This window comes from Lithobates pipiens, unplaced genomic scaffold, assembly GCF_037356315.1.
Source record: "Lithobates pipiens isolate NorthernLeopardFrog02 unplaced genomic scaffold, aLitPip1_a1.2 Scaffold_18, whole genome shotgun sequence".
NCBI classification, from domain to species: Eukaryota; Metazoa; Chordata; class Amphibia; order Anura; family Ranidae; genus Lithobates; species Lithobates pipiens.
The window spans coordinates 247,507,770-247,531,608 of record NW_027507758.1 but is presented as its reverse complement, the minus strand read 5'-3'; the positions used below and the strand labels follow the sequence as shown (position 1 = coordinate 247,531,608).

At 45.0% G+C, this 23,839-nt stretch overlaps 1 protein-coding gene across 4 annotated transcripts in view; it reads right to left on the bottom strand.

Annotated features, from left to right (window-relative positions):
• Positions 1-23,839, bottom strand: part of REPS1 (RALBP1 associated Eps domain containing 1) — a 294,648-nt gene that overhangs the window by 242,149 nt on the left and 28,660 nt on the right. For all 4 annotated transcript variants that reach the window (XM_077486747.1, XM_077486746.1, XM_077486749.1 and 1 more), the window contains exon 2: positions 4,885-5,008. In XM_077486747.1, the coding sequence (XP_077342873.1) occupies positions 4,885-5,008 (124 nt within the window). The remainder of the gene's footprint in view (positions 1-4,884; positions 5,009-23,839) is intronic.

Sequence of the window (23,839 nt, the reverse complement as noted above, 5' to 3'; positions counted from 1 at the left end):
CCATCCTTGTCCTGCCCCAACTTGGCTACAACAGTTCACTGTCATCCACCCTGGATACCTTCGCCCCCCTCACTATGCACAGAATCAGGCCCCGACTGCTACATCCTTGGTAGACAGACAATACCAGAAGCCTCAAAAAACGTAGCCGTGCTCTTGAGCGTCTGTGGCGTAAAACTAAGTCACAGCAAGATTTCAGCCAATATAAATCTGCCCTCCAAAAATACCATTCCTGCCTGTACACTGCCAAACAGACCTACTTTATCACTCTCATTAACACACTCTCACGCAGTCCCCATCAACTCTTTTCTACCTTTACCACTCTACTTCGTCCTCCAATACCCCCACCCACTAACTTACTCACTGCCCAGGAGATTGCTTATCACTTCAAAAATAAGATTGAGACGATTCGTCTTGAGATCTCCACTCTACAGACATCTCCCTCACCTTACACTCCTTGTCCTCCTGCACAATCAATAATTCCCTCTTTTAAGCCAGCTACTATAGAGGAAGTCACTAAACTTTTTTCTAATGCCCACCTAACCTCCTGCCCCCTGGACCCTGTTCCTTGTTTGTTCTCAAATACTATGGTCACCATCTGACTCAATCCTACACTCCTTAACTCATATCTTTAACCTCTCACTCTCTACTGGCATCTTCCCCAACCCTCTAAAACATGCACTAGTCACTCCCATACCAAAAAAGGCCTCAGACCCAACCAATCTTAACAACTTAAGACCCATCTCTTTATTCCCTTTTGCCTCCAAACTCCTTAAACGTTTAGTCTACAACCGACTGAGCAACCACCTCATTGAAAATAACCTTCTTGATCCTCTTCAGTCTGAATTTCACCCACAGCAATCCACAGAAACTGCCCTCCTAAAACTCACAAACTACTTACTAACAGCTAAAACCAACGGTCATTATTCCATATGCTTACTCTTGGACCTTTCTGCTGCCTTTGATACAGTTGACCACCCCCTCCTCAAAAAACTCAATTTGCTTGGTCTCCATGGCTACACTCTCCGTTGGTTTGAATCTTGCCCATCTCATTGCACCTTCAGTGTCACTTACAACTCCAATTCCTCTTCTCCAACTCCCCTTTCCGTTTGGGTCCCCCAAGGTTCTGTCCTTGGACCTCTACTATTCTCGAGCTACACATCCTCCCTGGGTCACCCGATAGCCTCCCCATGACTTTCACTAACATTTATATGCTGATGACACCCAAATCTATCTCTCTGACACTCAGCTCACCCCATCAATCTCCTCACACATCACTGATCTACTAACAGACGTATCAACCTGGATGTCAAACCACTTCCTCAAACTTAATTATCTAAAACTGAGCTCTTAATATTTCCTCCCCCACGTGCCCCTTCGCCTGACTTCTCTGTCAAGATCAATGGCACATCTATCAGTCTGTCCCCACATGCCAAGGTGCTAGGGGTAACCTTAGAGTCCGAACTGTCTTTTCAGGCCCACATACAAGCCCTGTCCAAACCAAACAGCCTTAGCCTCCACAACATTTCCGGAATACTCCCCTTTTTAACTAATGACACCACCAAGCTTCTAATTCACTCCCTGGTCATCTCTCGCCTCGACTACTGCAACTCCCTCCTCATTGGATTACCTTTACATAGACTATCCCCCCTTCAGTCCATTATAAATGCCGCTGCCAGACTCATCCACCTTACCCAGCCAGTGTCCTCCACTCCTCTCTGCCAATCCCTCCAGTGGCTTCCACTCAACCAATGAATAAAATTCAAAGTACTAACAATAATTTACAAAGCCATCCATAATTATGCCCCTAGTTACATCACAAACCTAGTCCCAAAATACCAACCAAGCCGCTCTCTTCGGTCATCCCAAGACCTCCTGCTCTCTAGCTCCCTTGTTGGCTCCTCCCATGCTCGCCTCCAGGATTTCTCCAGAGCTTCTCCCATCCTTTGGAACTCCCTACCCCAATCTCTCCGACTGTCCCCTAATCTATCCATCTTTAGATGATCCATGAATACCCTTCTCTTCAAAGAAGCCTATCCTGCTTCGAACTAACACTGTTTTACTTCCTCCATCAGCTTATCCCCCCACAGCCATTACCTTTTGTATCAATTGACTCTTCCTTTTTAGATTGTAAGCTCTAATGAGCAGGGCCCTCTGATTACTCTTGTACCAAATTGTAATGCAATGTCTACCCTCATGTTGTAAAGCGCTGCACAAACTGTTGGCGCTATATAAAACCCTTTATAATAATAAGCTTGCTATTTTTTAAACCCCAATACTTGTAGCACATATGAGATTTACTCAGAATACCTAAGCTTTCAAGCAGATCTGTCACTGAGTCATTAGTAATTTGTAATAAGTTTATTACTGCATTATCAAAAGATTTCCTGTACATAACCTTTTGGTGATGAAAAAAATAAAATGTATGCATCATGAAAAGAGCTCAAACCTGAGATTTGCTACAGAATGGATGCTTCGGGTTGAGGAGATGTTTAGATCAAGTTCTTGTAAGCAAAAAGTCCTGCAGGCCTTTCAGACAGTTACACTTTGAATAACTTTTAAAACAATACATTTGGGTGTCAATTTATAAAACTGAACAGCAGTGATCCCTAGGATCGCCGCTGATCTCAGCTCAAACGGTTTATGAAATATAGATGATCTGGGGGAGAACATGTTCTCCACACACAGAGAAGCTGTCTGTCTGACACAGAAACGGGCAGTTTATGAAGCTGTGATCTGCAGGTCCGTCTTTAACAGTGATTGGACCCTGGGCAAACGTTTTCTTGCCCCCCCCCCCCCCATAGAGTTTTGCTCTCCACCTGTTTAGAAGCATACAATAAATAGCAGCTAGACTTAAAAGCAGTTTACTGTATCAGATCAGGAAACGATTGCGATTAGTTGCAAGAGGTTACAGTGTATCATTACCTTTATCGACTGCTGCTAGAGGTTACATCACACATTGTGGCTCACTAATTAGTTGCTAGATGTTACAGCACATGTTTGTTGATTGCTTGCTAGAGATTATTGTACAGTAATACTGCTCACCGATTGGTTGCTAGAGGTTACAGCACATCTCCTCACTGCATGGGGCATGATATACATATGAATGCTGCCTTTATTTACATATCTATGCCGCCAGATGCAGCTATTTATATATGAATGCTGGTTATTTACATGTAAAACACAGGGTCTTCAGGTGAGTCAGCTGTACACAACAATAAGGCAGAGCTGGGCAGCATTAATAGCAGCACTTCACACTGAGATATCAGGACAAAGTTAGACTAAAACTTCAAGGGCCAAGGGAATTTAAAAACTGGGATAGTTGGCAAGTATGGGGCAGCTGCTTTGGGCCCCACAACAATGACAGGGCCCAGGACAGCTGCCCCTTATGCCCTGCCTTAAAGATGGCCCTGGTGATCTGAGCACTTCACTGGTGATCTGTGTCAGAATTCACACTCCCCGATTCACCAGCTCAGAGGCGGTGCGGCGCAACATCATCTTTCACGTTATGCAAAAAAATTAGGCTAACTTTTCTGTTTAGGTGCACAAATACCGTGCGACATAAAATATTGCAATGACTGCCATTTTATATATATATTTATTAGGAAAGACTCTAGGGATTAAAATGGCTACCACACACTAGTGGAGCATTAACATACGGTACAGCACTGCACAGACTAGGACACACTTTAACAGGGTCTCCAAAGATGCCATTGCATTTTGAGAGACCTGAACCGTTAAAGTTACAACTATAGTGTAAAAAAATAAAAATATATGTATGTATAATATATAATGTTTGGGGGTTCTAAGTAATTTTCTAGCAAAAAATATGGATTTTTAACTTGGTAAGAAACAAGTGTCAGAAAAAGATTCTTTAAAGCGGAGTTCAGCCGAAAAAAATTATAAAAATTTAAAAGTCAGCAGCTACTAAAAGTGCAGCTGCTGACTTTTAAATTATCGGACACTCACCTGTCCCAGCATGGCGGGTGTACGAAGCCCCACTCCTCCTCCCTCCTCTCCACGATGCCAGCATTCTTCCTGTGGGGGTGCCCGGTTGTGGTTTCACAGCCGGGCACGCACTGTGCATGCGCGAGTCGGGCTGTGAATGGACTTCTGGGACCTGTGACGTGTCCCAGATGATTGCAGGGAGGGAGGGAGGAGGGAAAGGCGATCTTCCTTTCGGTGCCGCGGAGCCCCGGGAGGAAGTGGGAGCTGGATACCTCTAAAAAAGTGGGTATCCGCTCCACCCCCCCAAAAAAAAAAATGACATGTGGCATGTCAGGGTCACTTGCACCTAAAGTGGAAGTTCAATTTTTGGGTGGAACTCAGCTTTAAGTAGTTACATTTCCTTCATTTACAGGCCAAAGTTCATCCCTTTGATCTAATAACATTGTAACTTTTCCTCATCTACCAGCAAAATGTTGTGATAAACTTGTCAGACTGTCCATTTTTTTTCTTTTGACAGCTGAGTGAACAGAGAACTCTACATTTATTAGATGAATGAATCGATTTTTTTTTTAACGATTAATCATGCAGCTCTAATATATTTTACCTGGACTGTTTATTGACATGAGGTGGGCCATCTCTCCTTGTACTGTACTGAGCAGTGATAATTTATCACTGCTTAATAAACAGCGTTTTGGTGAATTACTGGTACTGTAGTCTCATTAAGTCTCACGAGATTCCAGTATCATGGGGCGTTCGCTTGACTTCACAAAAGGAGGAGCGATTTACACCGCTTCATAAACTGGCACCCAGAGGAGAACGCTCGCCTCTGAATGCCGGAGAATGGAGCAGTGTATTTTTTCCACTGCTTCATAAACGGACACCTTTATCTTGAATCAGGTAGCTAGACATGGAATGTCCAAATAGCCACGCTCTACTTACCAGTGTTTAAACTTTCAACCCGCAGAGGTAAACCAGACTGTGCTACTGCCACAAGTTTCAATGCAATGTAAAACTGACTTCTTCCAAAATAGCCAAGCCTTGTTGCACCGCACAGCTCCATTATCTGAAAAATATTTGAAAACAGTTGGTCAAATTCACAAGATTTAATTGAAGTCTTGAACCAAGTTCTGATTTTATTCACCAACAGCCAACCCCTGTATTAAGTAGTGATCTAGACAAGTGGATACAAAAGTAGTTTAGCCTGTAAGATTTTTAAAGCAAAGGAATAGGCTTGCTTACACAGTGTTACCAAACCCACAACAGTAAAATCAGTCTGTATATGCAGTAAAGCATGCTGGTTATACTCACTGTGCACATAAGGCGGTAATCGTTCGCATGGTGTAAAAAAACAAAACAACCCCGTTAGACTTACCGGTAACGGTATTTTCAGGAATCTTCCAGGACAGCTACTTGAGAGATGATTGGCTCCGCCTTCTACAGGAAACACAAATCAGACAATTTAAAAGGCCCCTCCCTTTCCCCTTACCCTCAGTTGTATGAAGATCAAGTAAACCTCCACCAAAAGTGAACTCAGAAGAGGAATAAACTCATTAATACACCACCACCAGGTTAAAATAAGGGGGCCAGTGAACCAAGAATAGGGTGGGAATATAGATGCTGTCCTGGAAGATTCCTGGAAATACCGTTACTGGCAAGTCTAACAGGGGTTTTCCCCCCCTCATCTTCCAGGACAGCTACTTGAGAGGATAAGCGAGATCTATACCTTAGGGAGGGACAACAGCCTGAAGTACTTTTCTTCCAAAGGAGAGGTCCTGGCTGGAGAGCATCTGGACTCTATAATGCCTGACAAATGCATGAAAGGAGGCCCAGACAGCAGCTTTGGAAATATCTTGCCATGATGCACCCGCTCTTTCTGCCCAAGAGGCAGCTAGCGACCTAGTAGAGTGAGCCCTAACTGTGGAAGGAGGGGATTGTCCTGAAGATTTGTAGGCCTCACATATACAGTAGCTTCTCTAATCCATCTGGAAATGGAACCTCTGGAAGCCTTGGAACCCTTTTTTGGGTCCACTAAAAGTAATCAGTAATTGGGAAGCTTTCCTAAATTCACTAGTAACTTAAGTAGTGTAAAAGACATCTTACATATAAATAAATAAAAACACACACCTTTCTTCCTTCGGATTCCTGGGGGGGGGGGGGGGGGAGACTACTATGTATTTGCCCAAAGGGTCAGGCCTGATCACTACTGTCTAAAATCCTTGAGAGGATCTTTACACGAGAAAGAACTTAAATCGGGGACCCTACTCCCACAAGTTATCACCAAAAGGAAAACCAGCTTTATGGTGACTAATTTTAAATAGGTGTTATGCAGTGGCTTAAAAGGGGGTCTGGTAAGGACGTTCAATACCAACGACAAGGGGGGGGAACTTGCTTGATACTCTGGGTGTATGTCTAGCCCTAGCTAGGAGGAATCTCTTAATTAAAGGCTCCTCCGCCAGTCTTTTCTCCATGAACAGAGAAAGGGCAGCAACTTGAAACCCAAGAGTGCTGACAGCAAGCCCCTTTGCCACTCCCTTCTGTAAAAAGTCCAGAACATAGGGAATAGAAAACAAGTCTATCCCAGCCCATTTTTACCAGGCTACAAAAGGTCCTCCAAAAACTTTGCCATAGATCTTCCTTGTAACCAATTTATGGCCGTCTAGAATAGTTTCAATAACACTAGCTGAACATCCTTTCAATTGTAGGATGCGCCGCTCAGCCTCCAAGCCGTTAGGTGGTAAATCCAATGGTATGGATGAAGCATTGGCCCTTGGTGTAGAAGGTCTCTCTCTGGCAGGGGCCAGGGGGACTCTACAGAGAGAGTGTTCTCAGTGCAGAGAACCAACTCCTCCTGGGCCACTTCACTAGAAAGAGAGCGCATCTGTCACTAAAGACTTTGCTTCTCTCTCCAGGGAAAAATAAGCTGGAAGCTTCCTGTTGTGGGTGGATGCAAACAGATTCACTTTGGGCATTCCCCACCTGACCACTAACTCCCGGAAGATTTCCTGGTTCAGCTCCCAACTCCTGGAAGTGACAGTTACTCTGCTCAGATGATCTGCCAGTGTATTTGCCGACCCATCGATTGAGAAAACAGTGTCCTCTGCCAAGGAAAGGATCTCCTGACTCAACCCTAGCAGGCTGTCTGAGTGAGTGCCCCTGCTTTTTGAGGTATGCCACTGTCGTGCCATTGTCTGAAAAAAATAAAAAATAAAAATAAAAATAAAAAATCAACAGGTCCTTTGCTTGATTGGTTTTCAAAGTAACCAAAGGTTTTCCTACTGCTAACAGTACCCTGTAGTTTGAGGATTGGGCTGCCTCTTCTGCCTGCCAGGCACCCTGAGCCTGCCAATCCTCTGAGTGCGCCCCCCCCAACCTGGTATCTATGGTAATCTTTACCGGGAAATGCTGGGCCCAAGCCTTCCCTAACTGCAGATGCTCCGGTCGGACCACCAGGATAGATCAAGAGAATCATCTCCTGGAAGCCGCACAACCTAGTCTAGAGAGGCCTTTCTGCGATCCCAACAACGCAGAAGAAACGCCTGTAGGGATCTGGAACGCAATTGGGCCCAGGGCACTCCCGGAATTGCTGCAGTAATCAAGCCCAACAGCTGCATTATCTGACGCAGGGATGTCTGGGGATTGTACCTGAATTTCTGCATGGAAAGGAGGATCTTGGAGATCTTCTCTTCCGGTAAGAAAATTCTTTGGGCGACTGAGTATCAGGTAGCCCCTCCCCCCCCCCCCCCCCCCCCAAAAAAAAGAAAAAAAAAAACCAACACAGCTCTGGGAGGGAACCAGAGCAGATTTCTGCAGATTTACTTTCCAACCCAATCTTTGGAAGGGCTGCAGAACTACTTGCAGATCCTGACCCAGGTCCTCTGTCCCGGGCAACGATCAAAAAGTCTTCCAAATAAGGGACGATTGAAATTTTCTGCAAACGAAAAAAAAGCCATGACCTCGGCCATGACCTTTGTAAAAATTCTTGTGGGTGCCATGAGACCAAAAAGGAAGGGCTCTGAACTGCCAATGACTTAAGCTGTTTGCCCAAGAGGATCGCAAGCCTCAAAAACCTCTGATGATCTTGGTATATTGGAACATGGGAGGTAAGCATCCTGAAGAGCCAGGGTCACCATGAATACCTCTGGCAATAACAGATTTCTGAGTGAATAAATGCTTTCCATCTGGAAACACCTGTAAACCAGGAAACTGTTTAGGAGGCTCAGATTGATGACCATCTGAAATCCTCCTGATGCCTTTCTTACCAGGAAAGCATGGGAATAAAATACTTGGTATTTTTGATCCTCCAGAACAGGGGAAATGACCCCTTCTGAATTCCAAAGAGAAATCAGACCTAACATGGCCTGCTGTTTCTCGGGTTTCTTGGTCCCTTGGCAGATGAGTGAGGGAAAAAAATAAATAAAATAAAAAAACAAACACTCTGGGGAGAAGGGAGATTGAATTTTAACCTGAAACCCTCTTATGACCTTGAGAACAAAAAGATTTTCTGTTACCTTTGCCCATTCCTCGCTGAAAAAGGTCAGTCTTCCTCCTACCCCTAACCTGGCGTCACCGAGAGTTTTTTGCCTGGGTTGAAGGAGCAAAGAGACCCTTTAGCTTTGTCTTTGCTAAACTACCATTTTTCTTTGCCTACTGACCCGCTGGTTTGAAGTTAGCTTTGCCCCGAAAACTATGAAAGGGCCTCTTTGAGGCTTAACCTTCTGAGATGGGAAACGTTTACCCTTTTCCGAGGACCGAGCAAGTACTTCCTCTAAAGCCGAACCAAAAAATATAGTTTGCCTTCAAAAGGGAATACCACAGAGTTTATTTTTGGAGGTCAGATCCCAGTCCCAGGATTTCAACCGGATTGCCCGTCTAGAGCAATTGATCAAGGCTGACGTTTTGGCCACTGATCTAACAGTTTGCCACTGCGTCTGCCAACGCGACCACTGATTTGGCAATCAGGGGGGGAGAGATTCTTTGATCTCTTCTACAGGCATGTCGGTGGAGAGTAGGTCATCTAGCCTCTGGACCCAAACATCTAGATTTCTAGCCAAGCAGGTGGATGCCAGGGCTGGCCCCAGAGAAGGCTGAAGCCTCCCAGGCCTTACAGAGCAAAGTGGCAGCTTTGCTATCCATCTGGTCCTTAAGAACCCCAGAGACTTCAAATGAAAGATCAGATTTCTTAGACACTTGAGACATAGGAGCATCCAGTCTGGGACACTTGAAAAATGTCTCTTCAATGTCAGACTGAAAGGGAAATTTTCTCTTATGCCCTCTGGGCTGGAACAACCTTTTCTCAGTCTCTTTCCATTCTGACAGGACCATATCTTTAAGTGACTGGTGTACCAGAAAACATTTAGGCCAACGCGCCTGAAGAATCCTATACATTTTATCCTGAACCGATTGAGATTTTTGTGGTGGCTCAATCTGTTCAAAAATAAAAACTGCTTTCAACAGTTCAATATCTTTGACTGGAAATGGGTATCTAAGCGTATTCATAGTTTCCTCCTTCTCTACATGGATTCCTTGTCAAAAGAAGAATCCAAGTTCTCCCCCTCTGGATCAGAGATCGCACGGGAACTAATGGTCTCTGACACCAAAGGGGGCAGAGTTCTTGAAGAGGACGAAGGAACCCGGGGTACTGTCAGACGTGGAAGGGCCCAGCCCACCTAACGTATCATTAAAAGCTTGAAAGGAGGAAACCCCTTCCTTCATGGAAGCTATCAATTCCTTTAGGTTAGAAGCAGACTCAACCCCTGCCACTAAATATGCGTCTCACATAATTTTCTACAGCCATCAGGAAGCATGGATCTACAATTTCCACATTTTCTTTTCATAGGTTTATCAACCTAGAAAAAAGAAACTACAATAAGAAAGGCATACAAAATTACACTTTCTAAAACATTTTCCCCTGGATATACAATCTTTCATTACAGAGGAGAAGTAGTAACCTTAGGAGTAACACAGGACATGATTGCAGTCTCTGGATCAGAGAGCGGGTGCACTGTTCACAGGGGTGTCCTTAACCTCCATGATGAGAAGGACCAGATAGGGGAGCGTTGTAATGAGCTTGGACGCTGTTAGTTTGCTGTACAGCCAACAAAACATCCCCAGCAGCATGTGTGCCTAAGCCAGTCCTTTTCAAACACGAAGAGGCTCGGCATCAGGAAGTGTGCGACATCACTCACCGTCATCTTGGAACACCCAAAACTGAAAAAAAGGACACAAGGAAGCTCTCTCTGGGTGTACGAAGATGGATCAGGATGCTGGGGGGGGGTGGAAGAAGATTCCATAATGCAAGTAACCGCCATAAAAAAACAGGGGGAACCCTTCTCAGACTGCTCAAAAAGCAGAAAATTCTGCAGACATGGCCACAACCAGTCTGAGTAATCTGAACAAGGGGGGTCCGCTAACCAGTCACCAGACCAAACAAAACATGACGGTGCGTACTCCTGGAGGTCTGGCAAAAAACAACAACTGAGGGTCAGGGGAAAGGGAGGGGCCTTTTAAATTGTGACCGATTTGTGTTTCCTGCAGAAGGCAGCGCCAATCATCTGTCAATTAGATGTCCTGGAAGAGGAGGGGGGAAAGGCAGTTTGATCCTGTCTTCTCCGATCCTCCTCCCCTACTGTTCCCAATCCATCTCCTGATAAGACAGCCTTTGGAGTCACACTGCACATGCTCAGTTTGGTGTGTATTGCTAAAGAGATTTTCCTTTTCCTTGGGAGGGTGCATGTGATCAGCACAAGGCCATTCAGAACTGTCCAGACTGAGAGTCAGGGGTCCTGCAGCCTCAGGACAGTTGGAGTAGAATGAAAACTCCTATGAGCTTTAACCAGACACTGATAGTCACAAGACTGCTATATACCAATGATGAGAAAAGGTATTTAGCAGTTTATATTTTCCAAAATAATTGCATTTCCATGTTCTGTGCACTGCGAGAGACCAGATATAGTTAATGTGGGTCCTGTGTTCTTTAAAAGCCACCTTCCACACCAGCACATATCTTCCTTTACTATTTGCTAAGCAGGAAAAAAAAAAAAAAATACAAACACAACAAATCCTGGTATTTTCCAGCAAGGAAGAGCATGCGACAACACTGAGGCTTGGCATTGCATTTTACATCTGAGCAGGAGAATCCTCAGCCATATGTACACTCACTAGAGAAAATGTAAGATTTTTCACATACACATCTTTCTTTGCTTCTGACATACATATAATGGCATGGTTTCATTTAACAAAATGTTAAATTTTTCACTCATCAAAAGAGGCCACCTTTTGCATTTATAATCTGTTGTCCCCCCTTATACATTGTAAAGTGCTGCGTAAACTGTTGGCGCTATAGAAATCGTGTATAATAATAATAAATAAAAGACCCACTTGTATTCCTTTTACAATGGAAATCAAATAAACAGCGTTCATAAAAAACTGTTGCAATGTTTGCCCAAACTGTTGCATTTGTAAATGGCTTTGCGGTTACCCTTTTTTCCTGGTAAATCCCAACTAACCACAAATCTGGAGACTTTACAACCCCTTTAAGTGGCAAGCAAAGGTTTGTTTTTTATTTTCTAAATAGGTTCCTTTAAGCTAGTGCATTGTTGGTTCACTTACCTTTTCCTTCGATTTCCCTTCTAAATGTTTTTTTACTTTGTTATCTTTGTCTGAAATTCTCACTTCCTGTTCCTCCTCAGTAAGCTGTTCTGACTGACTAAATACCGCTCGGAAGATGGTGTGAAGTTTACCGAGGAGAAACAGGAAGCGAGAAATTCAGACAAAAAAAAAAAAAAAAGGTACAGTGCCTTGCGAAAGTATTCGGCCCCCTTGAACTTTTAAACCTTTTGGCACATTTCAGGCTTTAAACAAAGATATGCAATTTGAATTTTTTGTGAAGAATCACCAACAAGTGGGACACAATTGTGAAGTGGAACGAAATCTATTGGATTTTTGAAACTTTTTTTAACTAATAAAAAAAATGAAAAGTGGGGCGTGCAAAATTATTCAGCCCCCTTGCGTTAATACTTTGTAGAGCCACCTTTTGCTGCGATTACAGCTGCAAGTCGCTTGGGGTATGTCTCTATCAGTTTTGCACATCGAGAGACTGAAATTCTTGCCCATTCTTCCTTGCAAAACAGCTCGAGCTCAGTGAGGTTGGATGGAGAGCGTTTGTGAACAGCAGTTTTCAGCTCTTTCCACAGATTCTCAATTTGGATTCAGGTCTGGACTTTGACTTGGCCATTCTAACACCTGGATACGTTTATTTGTGAACCATTCCTTTGTAGATTTTGCTGTATGTTTGGGATCATTGTCTTGTTGGAAGATAAATCTCCGTCCCAGTTTCAGGTCTTTTGCCGACTCCAACAGATTTTCATCCAGAATGGTCCTGTATTTGGCTGCATCCATCTTCCCCTCAATTTTAACCATCTTCCCTGTCCCTGCTGAAGAAAAGCAGGCCCAAACCATGATGCTGCCACCACCATGTTTGACAGTGGGGATGGTGTGTTGAGGGTGAAGAGCTGTGTTGCTTTTACGCCAAACATATCGTTTTGCATTGTGGGCAAAAAGTTCGATTTTGGTTTCATCTGACCAGAGTACCTTCTTCCACATGTTTGGTGTGTCTCCCAGGTGGCTTGTGGCAAACGTTAGACGAGACTTTTTATGGATATCTTTGAGAAATGGCTTTCTTCTTGCCACTCTTCCATAAAGGCCAGTTTGTACAGTGTACGACCGATTGTTGTCCTATGGACAGACTCTCCCACCTCAGCTGTAGTTCTCTGCAGTTCATCCAGAGTGATAATGGGCCTCTTGGCTGCATCTGATCAGTCTTTTCCTTGTCTGAGCTGAAAGTTTAGAGGAACGGCCAGGTCTTGGTAGATTTGCAGTGGTCTGATACTCCTTCCATTTCAAAATGATCGCTTGCACAGTGCTCCTTGGGATGTTTAAAGCTTGGGAAATCTTTGTATCCAAAACCTGCTTTAAACTTCTCCACAACAGTATTACAGACCTGCCTGGTGTGTTCCTTGGTCTTCATGATGCTCTCTGCGCTTTCAACAGAACCCTGAGACTATCACAGAGCAGGTGCATTTATGCAGAGACTTGATTACACACAGGTGGATTCTATTTATCACCATCAGTCATTTAGGACAACACTGGATCATTCAGAGATCCTCGCTGAACTTCTGGAGTGAGTTTGCTGCACTGAAAGTAAAAAGGGGCCGAATAATTTTGCACGCACCACTTTTCAGTTTATTTGCTAAAAAAGTTTAAATTATCCAATAGATTTCGTTCCACTTCACAATTGTGTCCCACTTGTTGGTGATTCTTCACAAAAACTTAAAAATTTTACATCTTTATGTTTGAAGCCTGAAATGTGGCAAAAGGTTGAAAAGTTCAAGGGGGCCGAATACTTTCGCAAGGCACTGTAAGTGAACCAACAATGAACTAGCTTAAAAAGGAACCTATTTAGAAAATAAAAAATAAAAACCTTTACAACCCCTTTAATGTTTTTTAAGCCCAAATAAGTACGACCACTGTAAAACTGTGGTTAAAGCTGTTGTCCAGTGAGATGCCTGTCATACAAGCCGTTGACTCTTGAAGTTTGTCTTGACAGCTGTAGGAGAGAGCTCATTGTGGTTAGGCTTCTTTTCTGTCCACTCTAGAGTGGGAAGAAACTATATTGGAGCATGCAGTGGGGAAAAACAAGGTCAACCTTCCTGGATATGCAGTTTTACAGATATTACAAATGCTTTATAAAAAAGGTAAGCCTAGTTAGTTTTTTTGCCCCGAATTTGATACAAATATCCACAAAACAACAAAAATAGGAGTTTAACAGCCTGCCTGTAAAAATCCTTTTCTTGGAGTACATCACGGCACACAGAGCACCATAGTAATCACTTTGTGGGTATATAGGCACCTTCAGGTGATGGACACTGGTATACCCAATACAGGAAGTTCACTCCCTATATAACCCCCTCCTACCAGGAGTACCTCAGTTTTTGTAGCAAAGCAATATACTTAAACCCCTAGAAAGAGCAGCCGGACCTCTGTGTCCCATGATGTACTCAAAGAAAAGGATTTTACGGGCAAGCCATTATAAAAATCCTATTTTCTTTATCGTACATCACGGGGCACAGAGCACCATAGTAATCACTATGTCAGACGTCCCATAGCAATGCTATTTGAGGTGAGAGAGAGAACCCTTAGGGCACCCCCAGGACTTGAGGACCTATACTGTTGCCTGCAGCACACTGCACCCAAAAGGCGATAGTTTCATGCCATCTTACATAAACTTGATAAAACTTGGTGAATGTATGTACTGAAGACCAAGTTGCAGCCTTATAGATCTGAGCCATGGAGGCCTGGTGACGCACTGCCCATGAAGCACTAACAGCCCTGGTAGAGTCCCCCGACTTAAAAAGGTGGAATCTTACCCCTTAAATCACAAGTCTGAATTATAATTTGCTGAATCCACTTAGCGACAGTGGATTTCGACGCTGCCTGTCCTTTTTTTAGAACCCTCTGGCAGAACAAATAAGACATCAGTCTTCCCAGATCTCAACAGTCGCCATAGACTTTGACCGCTCTCACTACATCAAGACAATGTAGTGACTTTTCTTCCCTGGAACATGGTTTTGGAAAAAACGATGGCAGGACACCATCTTGGTTCAGGTGAAAACCCAAGACCACTTTTGGTAGAAAACCTGGACGAGGGCCCAACACCATTCTGTCCTCGTGAATAATCAAGTATGGCTTTTACAAGAAACAGCAGCCAATTCTGAAACCCTCCTTGCTGAGGATATAGCAACCAAGAACACTAACTTCCTTGTCAGAAGGACTAAGGGAATATGTATCGGTTTAAATGGCTATTTTTGTAACACTGACAAAACTAAAAATTCAAGTATCAAGGGTTCATAGGTGATCTAACAGATTAAGCCGCATTACCCCTTGCATAAAACCCCGGACCTAAGAATGTGACGCAAAAGGTCTTTGAAATAAGATCGATAAAGCTGAGACTTGGCCCTTAGTAGTACTCAAGGCCAATTTCATCTCTAACCCTAATGGTAGAAAGGCAAGAATTCTGCCTATGATATACTTCCAAGGGTGCCAACCCTTGGATTCTCACCAGGAAACATAAGCCCTCCAGACTAATATATGGTTCTGGAAGCCGGCTTCCTTGAATTAATCAAGGTAGAGATAACTGACCCGGAAAGCCCATGTTTTTCAGAATGTGGGTTTCAATAGCCAAGCCATTAATTTAGCATTCATAAGGTAGGATGGAACATCGGCCCCTGTGAGAGTAGATCTGGTGTAGTGGAAGGAACCACGGATCTTCCACCGCCATCTTTATTATTTCTGCATACCAGGACCTTCTGGGCCATGCTGGGGCTACCAGAATTACCGTTTTTTTTTCCCGCTTGATCCTGCAAAGAAGTCGTGGCAGCAACTGAATAGGGGGAAATGCATAAATCAGTGAGAACTGATCCAACTGGGTCATTAACGCATCTGTTCCGCATGCGAGCGGATACCTTGTCCTGGACACAAAGTTGACAAACTTCATGTTGAATCTGGACATCAGAAGATCTACATCCGGAGTCCCCCATCTTTGGCAAACAGCCCGAAAGATGTCGGGGTGAAGGGACCATTCCGCCAGGAATAACTGCTGGAGACTCAAGTAGTCTGCCTGACAATTCTCTATTCCCAGAAAGAAGACTGCCGATAGGCACGGAACATTCCTTTCTGCCAAAGTTAGAATATTGTTCACCTCTCTCTGCACGACTCTTGGTGCACCCTTGGTGATTTATATAGGCCACAGCTGTGGCATTGTCGGATTGGATCCTGACAGGACAATCCTGTAACCTGACAGTCCAGGCCTTCAAAGCCAGACACACTGCCAGAATCTCTAGGATAATGATGGGCAAGGCTCTTTCAGATCTTGACCACTGTCCCTGGACAGTTGTCTTTTCTTGTACTGCTCCCCATCCTGAAAAGCTGGCATCTGTCGTTACCACTATCTAGATAACTGGTCTGAGGGATTTTCCTTTCAGCAGATTCTGGGTTAGTAACCACCAACTGAGGCTTTGGGACACCCTTGGGGACAGCCGCATTGGTAAGTCTAAAGCTTGAATCATTTTGTTCCAAGTAGACAGGATACTGTTTTGCAACAGTTTCAAATGGAACTGGGCATAGGGAACCGCTTAGAATGAAGCCACCATCTTTCCTAACAACCTCACGCAAAGGCGAAAGGAGATCCCTCCATTCGACCGGACCATCAACACCAGCTCGCTTATGGAATTGATCTTTGCCTGAGGCAAGAACACCTTTTTCCGGGCTGTGCCTATGATACGACCCAAGTACTCCAGCCTTTTTAGCAGTTTTAAAGAAAACTTCTCTAGGTTGAGAATCCAACCTAGACTTTCCAGGCAACTGGTTGTAATGCGTACACTTTGCTCCAAACGAGCCACCCACTGGTCTATTAGCAATAGATCATCTAGGTACACCAAGACTTATGCCCTGTGCCCTTAACCTGGCTAGAGGTGGGGCCAGCACTTTTCTAAAAAACCCAGGGTGCTGTAGCTAGCCCGAAGGGCAAGGCTACAAACTGAAAATGCTGCTGTTCTACCTCAAACCGCAGAAACCTTTGGTGAGAGGAAATATAGGGGCATGCAGATACGCATCCCTGATGTCAGGATAGAAACCACTGACCCGATCCATGCAAAAGGAGTCGATCTTCAGGAACCGATTGAGATTCTTTAGATCTAGAATAGGTCTGACACCTCCATTCGGTTTTGGTACCGTAAGGAGGTTTGAATAAAACCCCAAACCTTGCTCTTCTGCGGGGATTTGTATGATCAGTCTAGTGCCCGAAACAGATTGCCTTTTCGCTGGATCGTTGGGAACGTTTGACCTCCGAAAATGAGACGGTGGAAACTCCCAAAATTCTAGTTTGTATGCTAGAGACACCGTGGAGATGACCCATCTGTCCTGAATTTCCTCTCACCAGACTTCTGAGTTTTGCAGAAGTCTTCCTCTCCACATTGACGAGGGGAGGACGCCCCTTCATAATGAGGCTTTAGGATTCTGCTTTGCAGGTTTGCGGCCCCAGGCCTTCTGTGCCTGCGCCTGACCCTGAGGTTTTCCTCCGAGTGTGATGGCAGAGGCCGTCGTCACTCCCTAGAGACGGATGCCCCTGGCACAGGAGAAAAAGTCTGCTTAAATGAAGGGCGTTTAGACTTTCTTTTGACTGGCAAAAGAGTACTTTTCCCACTAGAAATCATTTGGATGTATTTGCCCAAATCATCCCCAAATAGCCAATCCCCATGAAAAGGAAAGCCAGTCAGGAGCTTTTTGCATTGTGCTTCGGCTGATCAATTTTTTAACCACAGGATCCTACGCACGTGTGCTAGCGCAAGGCGGGACACCTGGTGAATAAAATCTCTCATGGCGTCTATGGTAAAACATAATGCTTTTGGTATTTCAGCCAAATCCCAGGCGTGTTGTGCAGTAACCTCCTTAAGGTCCTGTCTAAACTGGTCTTTTAGGTACTGAGAAGCCTATTGCAGCAACTGCAGGCTGAGTAACGGCACATGCCAAGAGGAAAAAAAAAAATAAATAAATAAAAAAAATAAAAAAAAGGATTTTTAACAGGAATTCCAACCTTTTGTCTGTTGGATCTTTAACCACTTGCTTACTGGGCACTTAAACCCCCCTCAGTCCCAGACCAATTTTCAGCTTTCAGTGCTCTCACATTTTGAATGACAATTACTCAGTCATGCAACACTGTAACCAAATGATTTTTTTGTCCTTTTCTTCATACCAATAGAGCTTTCTTTTGGTGGTATTTGATCACCTCTCGGTTTTTTATTTTCTGCGCTATAAATGAAAAAAGACCGAAAATTTTGAAAAAAAATGATTTTTTCTTCGTTTCTGTGACAAAATTTAGCAAATTAGCAATTTTTCTTCATAAATTTTGGCCACAATTTATACTACTACACATCTTTGGTAAAAATAACCCAAATTTTTGCATATTATATGATCTGTGTGAAATTTATAGAGTCTACAAGCTATGGTGCAAATCATAAAGATTTGCAAAAAAAGATCACATCTGATGTACTAAGGCCTATCTCCATTCTTGAGACCCTAACAAGCCAGGAAAGTACAAATGCCCCCCAAATGACCCCTTTTTGGAAAGTAGACATTCCAATGTATTTAGTAAGAGGCATGGTTAGTTATTTTAAGTTGTCATTTTTTCCCATAATTCTTTGCAAAATTACGATTTTTTTTTTTTTTTTTCACAAAATTTTCATTGTAATAGCTTATTTCTCCCACACGGAATGTGCATACCACAAATAACACCCCAAAATACGTTCTACTACTCCTCCTGAGTATAATGATACCAAATGTGTGAGACTTTTACACAGCCTGACCACATACAGAGGCCTAATTTTGAAGTAGCACCTTCAGGCATTCTAAGAGCATAAATTACACATTTCATTTCTCAATCACCTATTACAGTTTTGAAGGCCCTGGAACACCAGGGCAATGGAAACGTCCAGAAAATGACCCCATTTTGGAAAGCTAACACCCCAACGTATAATCTATGAGGCATAATGAGTCTTTTCAATGGTTCATTTTTTTCCAGAAGTTTTCGGAAAATGTGGAAAAAAATGAAAACGCATTTTTTTTTTTTTACACAAAGTTGTCCGTTTATAAGATATTTCCAACGCATAGCATTTACATAGCAAAAATAACACCCCAAAATACGTTCTACTACTCCTCCTGAGTATAACGATACCACATGTGTGAGACTTTTACACAGCCTGACCAAATACAGAGGCGCAACATGCAAGAAACACCGTCGGCGTTCCAGGGACACATAGCCTGCACATACCAAGAATTACACCCCCAAATACATTATGCTGAGCAAAGGGTAAAGAAAAGATTACCTGTGGTTTTAGAAGCGCAGTTGTCCACAGGAGGATATCACTGGTCCAGGCAGCAGGCAGGGACTTGGTCAGCAACAGCGAACACAGTTTTTCAGGCAGCAGGCAGGGATACTGTCCATATTACAGTCCAGGGTTAGTGCAGAGATGTCAGCAGTGCCAAAAATATTGGTCCTGGTAGTAGGCAGGTCCTTGTGGTGTGGTCAGTGCGGCATGATGGCAGTAAGTCCTACAGGCAGCAGACAAAAGTAGAGCCTCGTTCAGGACAGAATGGGGATAGGGGTAGAGGCTTCTCCCTCCCAAATCTCTTTGAAGCCTCCGAGTCTCCAGACCCTAATCTAGGAATAAGAAAACAAAGAAAATTGTTTTCTTCTTCCAGAAAAACTATACTGGAGCCCCTCACATATGTGAGACCCCGTGTTGAATCCCACTAGTCCAGTTGCAGAATACAAGATCAGTCCAAGAGGCAGGCAAATATCGTGGTCAAACAGTCCAAGGTCAGTTCCAGATCAGGCAGAGATATATACAGAATCGTTAGACAGAAGCATGGTCGAATAACAGTCCAGGGTCAGTTCCAGATGAGGCAGAGGTATGTACAGAATTGTTAGGCAGAAGCGTGGTCGAATAACAGTCCAGGGTCAGTTCCAGATCAGGCAGCGGTATGTACAGAATCGGCAGGCATAAGAGTGGTCAAATAACAAGCCAGGGTCCGTTACAGAGCAGGCAGTGGCATAAGGGGTGTGAAGGTGTATGAAGGCAGGAACTGAGGATTATGTTTACCATACTTCACTAAAAATTTACTGAAGTATGGTAACGCCGAAAACAGTCGCCTATACAGAGGCCTGGTTGGGAAGGACATTGTGCACAATAATAAGATGTGTCTTTTCTGACTCCTGCTTTGGTACACGCCTTACATCTTTTTTGGCATCTTTTGCCTGCTGGTGTGGGGGGAATTTTATCCGGAAAGTGGCGCTCGGAGAGTCGACTTACAACGTCTGATCGGATATTTTCTGGTGGGCCGTTTGGGAATAAAAGGGCTGTGAAAACTTCCTCCTGGTAGCCAAAGAAACGTTTGGGGTTTTGGGTGGCGTTGCTGTAAATTACATATGAATTGTAAATGGCCAATTGAAAAAAATAAATTACTGCTTTTTTGTACCAATGATATGTCCGTCTTGAGACCAGATATGGTTCCATCATTTGGTCGTTGAAGTCGACTCCTCCCATGAACAAATTATACTCTGAAATACATTTGGGTTTCTTTACGGGGCCATTCCTTCTGGGGATTTCTACGAAGGTATCGTTGTGGATAGAAGATAACATGTACACATCTCTTCTGTCCCTCCACTTCACTGCCAGAACCTCCTTGTTTCTTAGACTTGCGGTTTCTCCTTTCCGCAGCTTCTTGTTCACCAGACTTTGAGGAAAGCCCTTCCGGTTCTTTTTTACAGTGCCACATGCTGGCGTCTTCTTCCGGTGAAGGTTGTGGAACAGGGGCAGAGATGTGTAGAAGTTGTCTACATAGAGGTGGTAGCCTTTATCCAGTAGGGGGTATATGAGGTCCCAAACAATTTTTCCGCTGGATCCCAAATAATCCGGACAATTAGGGGGCTGTAGCTGGGTGTCCTTCCCTTCGTACACCTTGAAGGAATATGTGTACCCTGTGGCTCGGTCACATAATTTGTAGACCTTCACCCCATAGCGGGCCCTTTTGCTGGGCATAAATTGCTTCATCCTAAGCCTGCCACTAAATTTAATAAGGGACTCATCCACACATATGTGTTGGTCCGGGGTAAACAATTTGGGGAATATTTCAGAAAAATAATTTAGTATTGGTCGAATTTTGTAAAGGCGGTCATAATTTGGATCATTTCGTGGAAGGCATTGGGAATTGTCACTGAAATGTAAGAACCTCAGGATCATCTGATACCTGGTTCTGGGCATTACCGCGGAGAAGAGCGGTGAGTGGTGGAGGGGGTGGGTTGACCAGTAGGTACGTAATTGTTTTTTTTTGTTGAGTCCCATATTAAATGTGAGGCCTAAAAAAAGCTTGAACTCCTCCACCGTTAGGTCTCTCCATTCGTAGGGACGGGCATAATAGGAGGTCGGATTTTGAAAAATAAATTGTTGTGCATACAGGTTGCACTGGGCCACAATTGACGCCAACATGTCCTCCGTAAAAATTAAATTAAAAAAATCGATGGGGCTAAAATTCTCCGTGTCCACCTGGACTCCTGGCTGGGCGGTGAAAGGGGGAACATTGGCCTCTCCTGAATTAGGAGGAAGCCACAAGGGGTTCTGAAGGGCATAGGGAAGGCCAGCATGGCTCCTAACCCTTTGGGGCTGAGATGACACCCCACTGGTACTTGGCCTTTCTTGCTGGGGCACTGCGGTGCTGGTGGACGGCATTGCGGTGCTGGTGGACGGCACTGCGGTGCTGGTGGACGGCACTGCGGTGCTGGTGGACGGCACTGCCTCACTAGAACGCCTTCGCTTGATGGGCCGGATATCTTCCTCCTCGGATTCATCAGTCAGTGTTTCACTGCTGAGGACTGGCTCATAAGTTACGTCGGCTTCAGAATCGGAATCGGAAGAGGAGAGCTCCCCGTTGCTCTCGTCGGCCGCGGAAATAATTTGGTACGCCTCCTCAGCGGAAAAGATGCGTTTAGCCATTGTAGCACTGATGGGCACTGATGAGGTGGCACAGATGGGCGTTTTTGAGGTGGCACAGATGGGCGCTTTTGAGGTGGCACAAATGGACACTGATGGGTCGGCACAGATGTGCACTGATTTATTGCACGGATGTGCAGATTTGTTGCACGGATGTGCACTGATGAGGCGGCAGATGGGCACTGCTGAGGCGGCACAGATGGGCACTGCTGAGGCGGCACAGATGGGCACTGCTGAGGCGGCACAGATGGGCACTGCTGAGGCGGCACAGATGGGCACTGATTTATTGCACGGATGTGCAGATTTATTGCACGGATGTGCAGATTTGTTGCACGGATGTGCACTGATGAGGCGGCAGATGGGCACTGCTGAGGCGGCACAGATGGGCACTGCTGAGGCGGCACAGATGGGCACTGATTTATTGCACGGATGTGCACTGATTTATTGCACGGATGTGCACTGCTGAGGTGGCAGATGGGCACTGCTGAGGCGGCAGATGGGCACTGCTGAGGCGGCAGATGGGCACTGCTGAGGCGGCACAGATGGGCACTGCTGAATCGGCACAGATGGGCACTGCTAGGTCGGCACAGATGGGCACTGATTTATTGCACGGATGTGCACTGATAAGGCAGCAGATGGGCACAGATGGGCACTGCTGAGGCGGCACAGATGGGCACTGCTGAGGCGGCACAGATGGGCACTGCTGAGGCGGCACAGATGGGCACTGCTGAGGCACAGATGGGCACCGATTGGTACAGATGGGCACCGATTGGCACTGGCGGGGCACTGGTGGTGCACAGATGGAGTACTGGCGGTGCACAGGTGGGCACTGGCGGTGCACAGGTGGGCACAGGTGGGCACTGGCAGGGTAGATCTGGGCACTGGCAGGGTAGATCTGGGCACAGGTGGGTTTTTTATCAGTTTACTGTAACTTTTCAACTCACAGACACCTTCGGTCTCCTCACACGCTATCGCTGTGTGAGGAGACACGTTCGGCAATGGGTGATGATCTCATTTGTTTACATTTGAGATCATCACCCATTGGAGGAGGCGATCGCGCTGTAAACGGCCGCTGTGATTGGCCGTTTACAGCGATCTGTGATTGGCTGTGTCCAGCGGACACGGCCAACACAGATTTTCCCCGATGCGCGCTCCCGGGAGCGCTTGGGGAACTCTTAAAGGGGACTAAGTCAATAGACGTAGTCCCGGAAATTGAGATCCGCGCTATACACGTCTTTTTACTATAGCGCGGATCTCAAGTGGTTAAGCATTTGTGAATTGTCTACTGGACAAGTTAGACTTTTATTCACACTGGAAATTGCAGCGACAACTGCTGGTATATTCAATTTTTTGGTGAATTTCTCCATGAGATAGAGTGCTGTGAATCTCTTTGGAGATCTAGTAATGCATGGACAGGAAATGTATGAAAAGGCTGTGAAGGTTTTAAAGGAACCCAAGGAAGAAACCAAACTTTCAGCTGACTCAGTTGTAGCATGAAAGTGGAACAAACCATCTCCGTAAGATTGTACCAGCAATTTCTCAGATAGCGAGGCTGAAAAGGGTTCATCTACTGTTGTTGCCTCCGCAGAGAAGTAATCGGTTTGTTTTTCCTCCTGATCGCCTGAGGGTAACACCTCATCCTGTACCCACTGTTCCCTTGGTAAAGGGTTTGAGGTGGGGGGAGGAGGATATAACAAGCTTCCTATCCTTTTGGATGGAGGATGCGATTAAAGTCACTAATCCTCCTCCTAGGCTGCAGGGCAGAGGAACATGCATCTTCAGTCATGTATACAGGGGTGGAAATGTGAGAAGCAGTTGCACTAATTGGTTCCAAAGATTCACGCTGCCTTGCCATATCTGATATTTCAGGAGAGGATGACAATGTGGAGGCATGACTGGAGTTACCAGCACCGGGGGGGACAGGTTGCGTTGGCAAACCTTCAAGGACTGGGTCCCCTTTTATCAGGGGACCACTCCCTTGGACCTGTATTAGCACCCCGTCAGGAGAATATTTAGGCAACGTAAACATTACCAAAAAGCCCTGGGTCCTGGAGTCCAGCCCTGCAAGGAGAGGCGTTACAGGCAAAACCTTGTGCTTCATATATGAGGGCTGGGTACCATCCTCCTCGGCCTCAGTGGCACTCTGGATGGATCTGGTCTATGGAGGCCATTTAAATCCAGCAAGGATCCCTCCAGTGGAGCTCTTCAGAGCACATCTTCACTCGTGACCAAAACCTTAGACACTGGCGAAAAAACGGAGGTACTCCTGGTAGGAGGAGGGGTTATATAGGGAG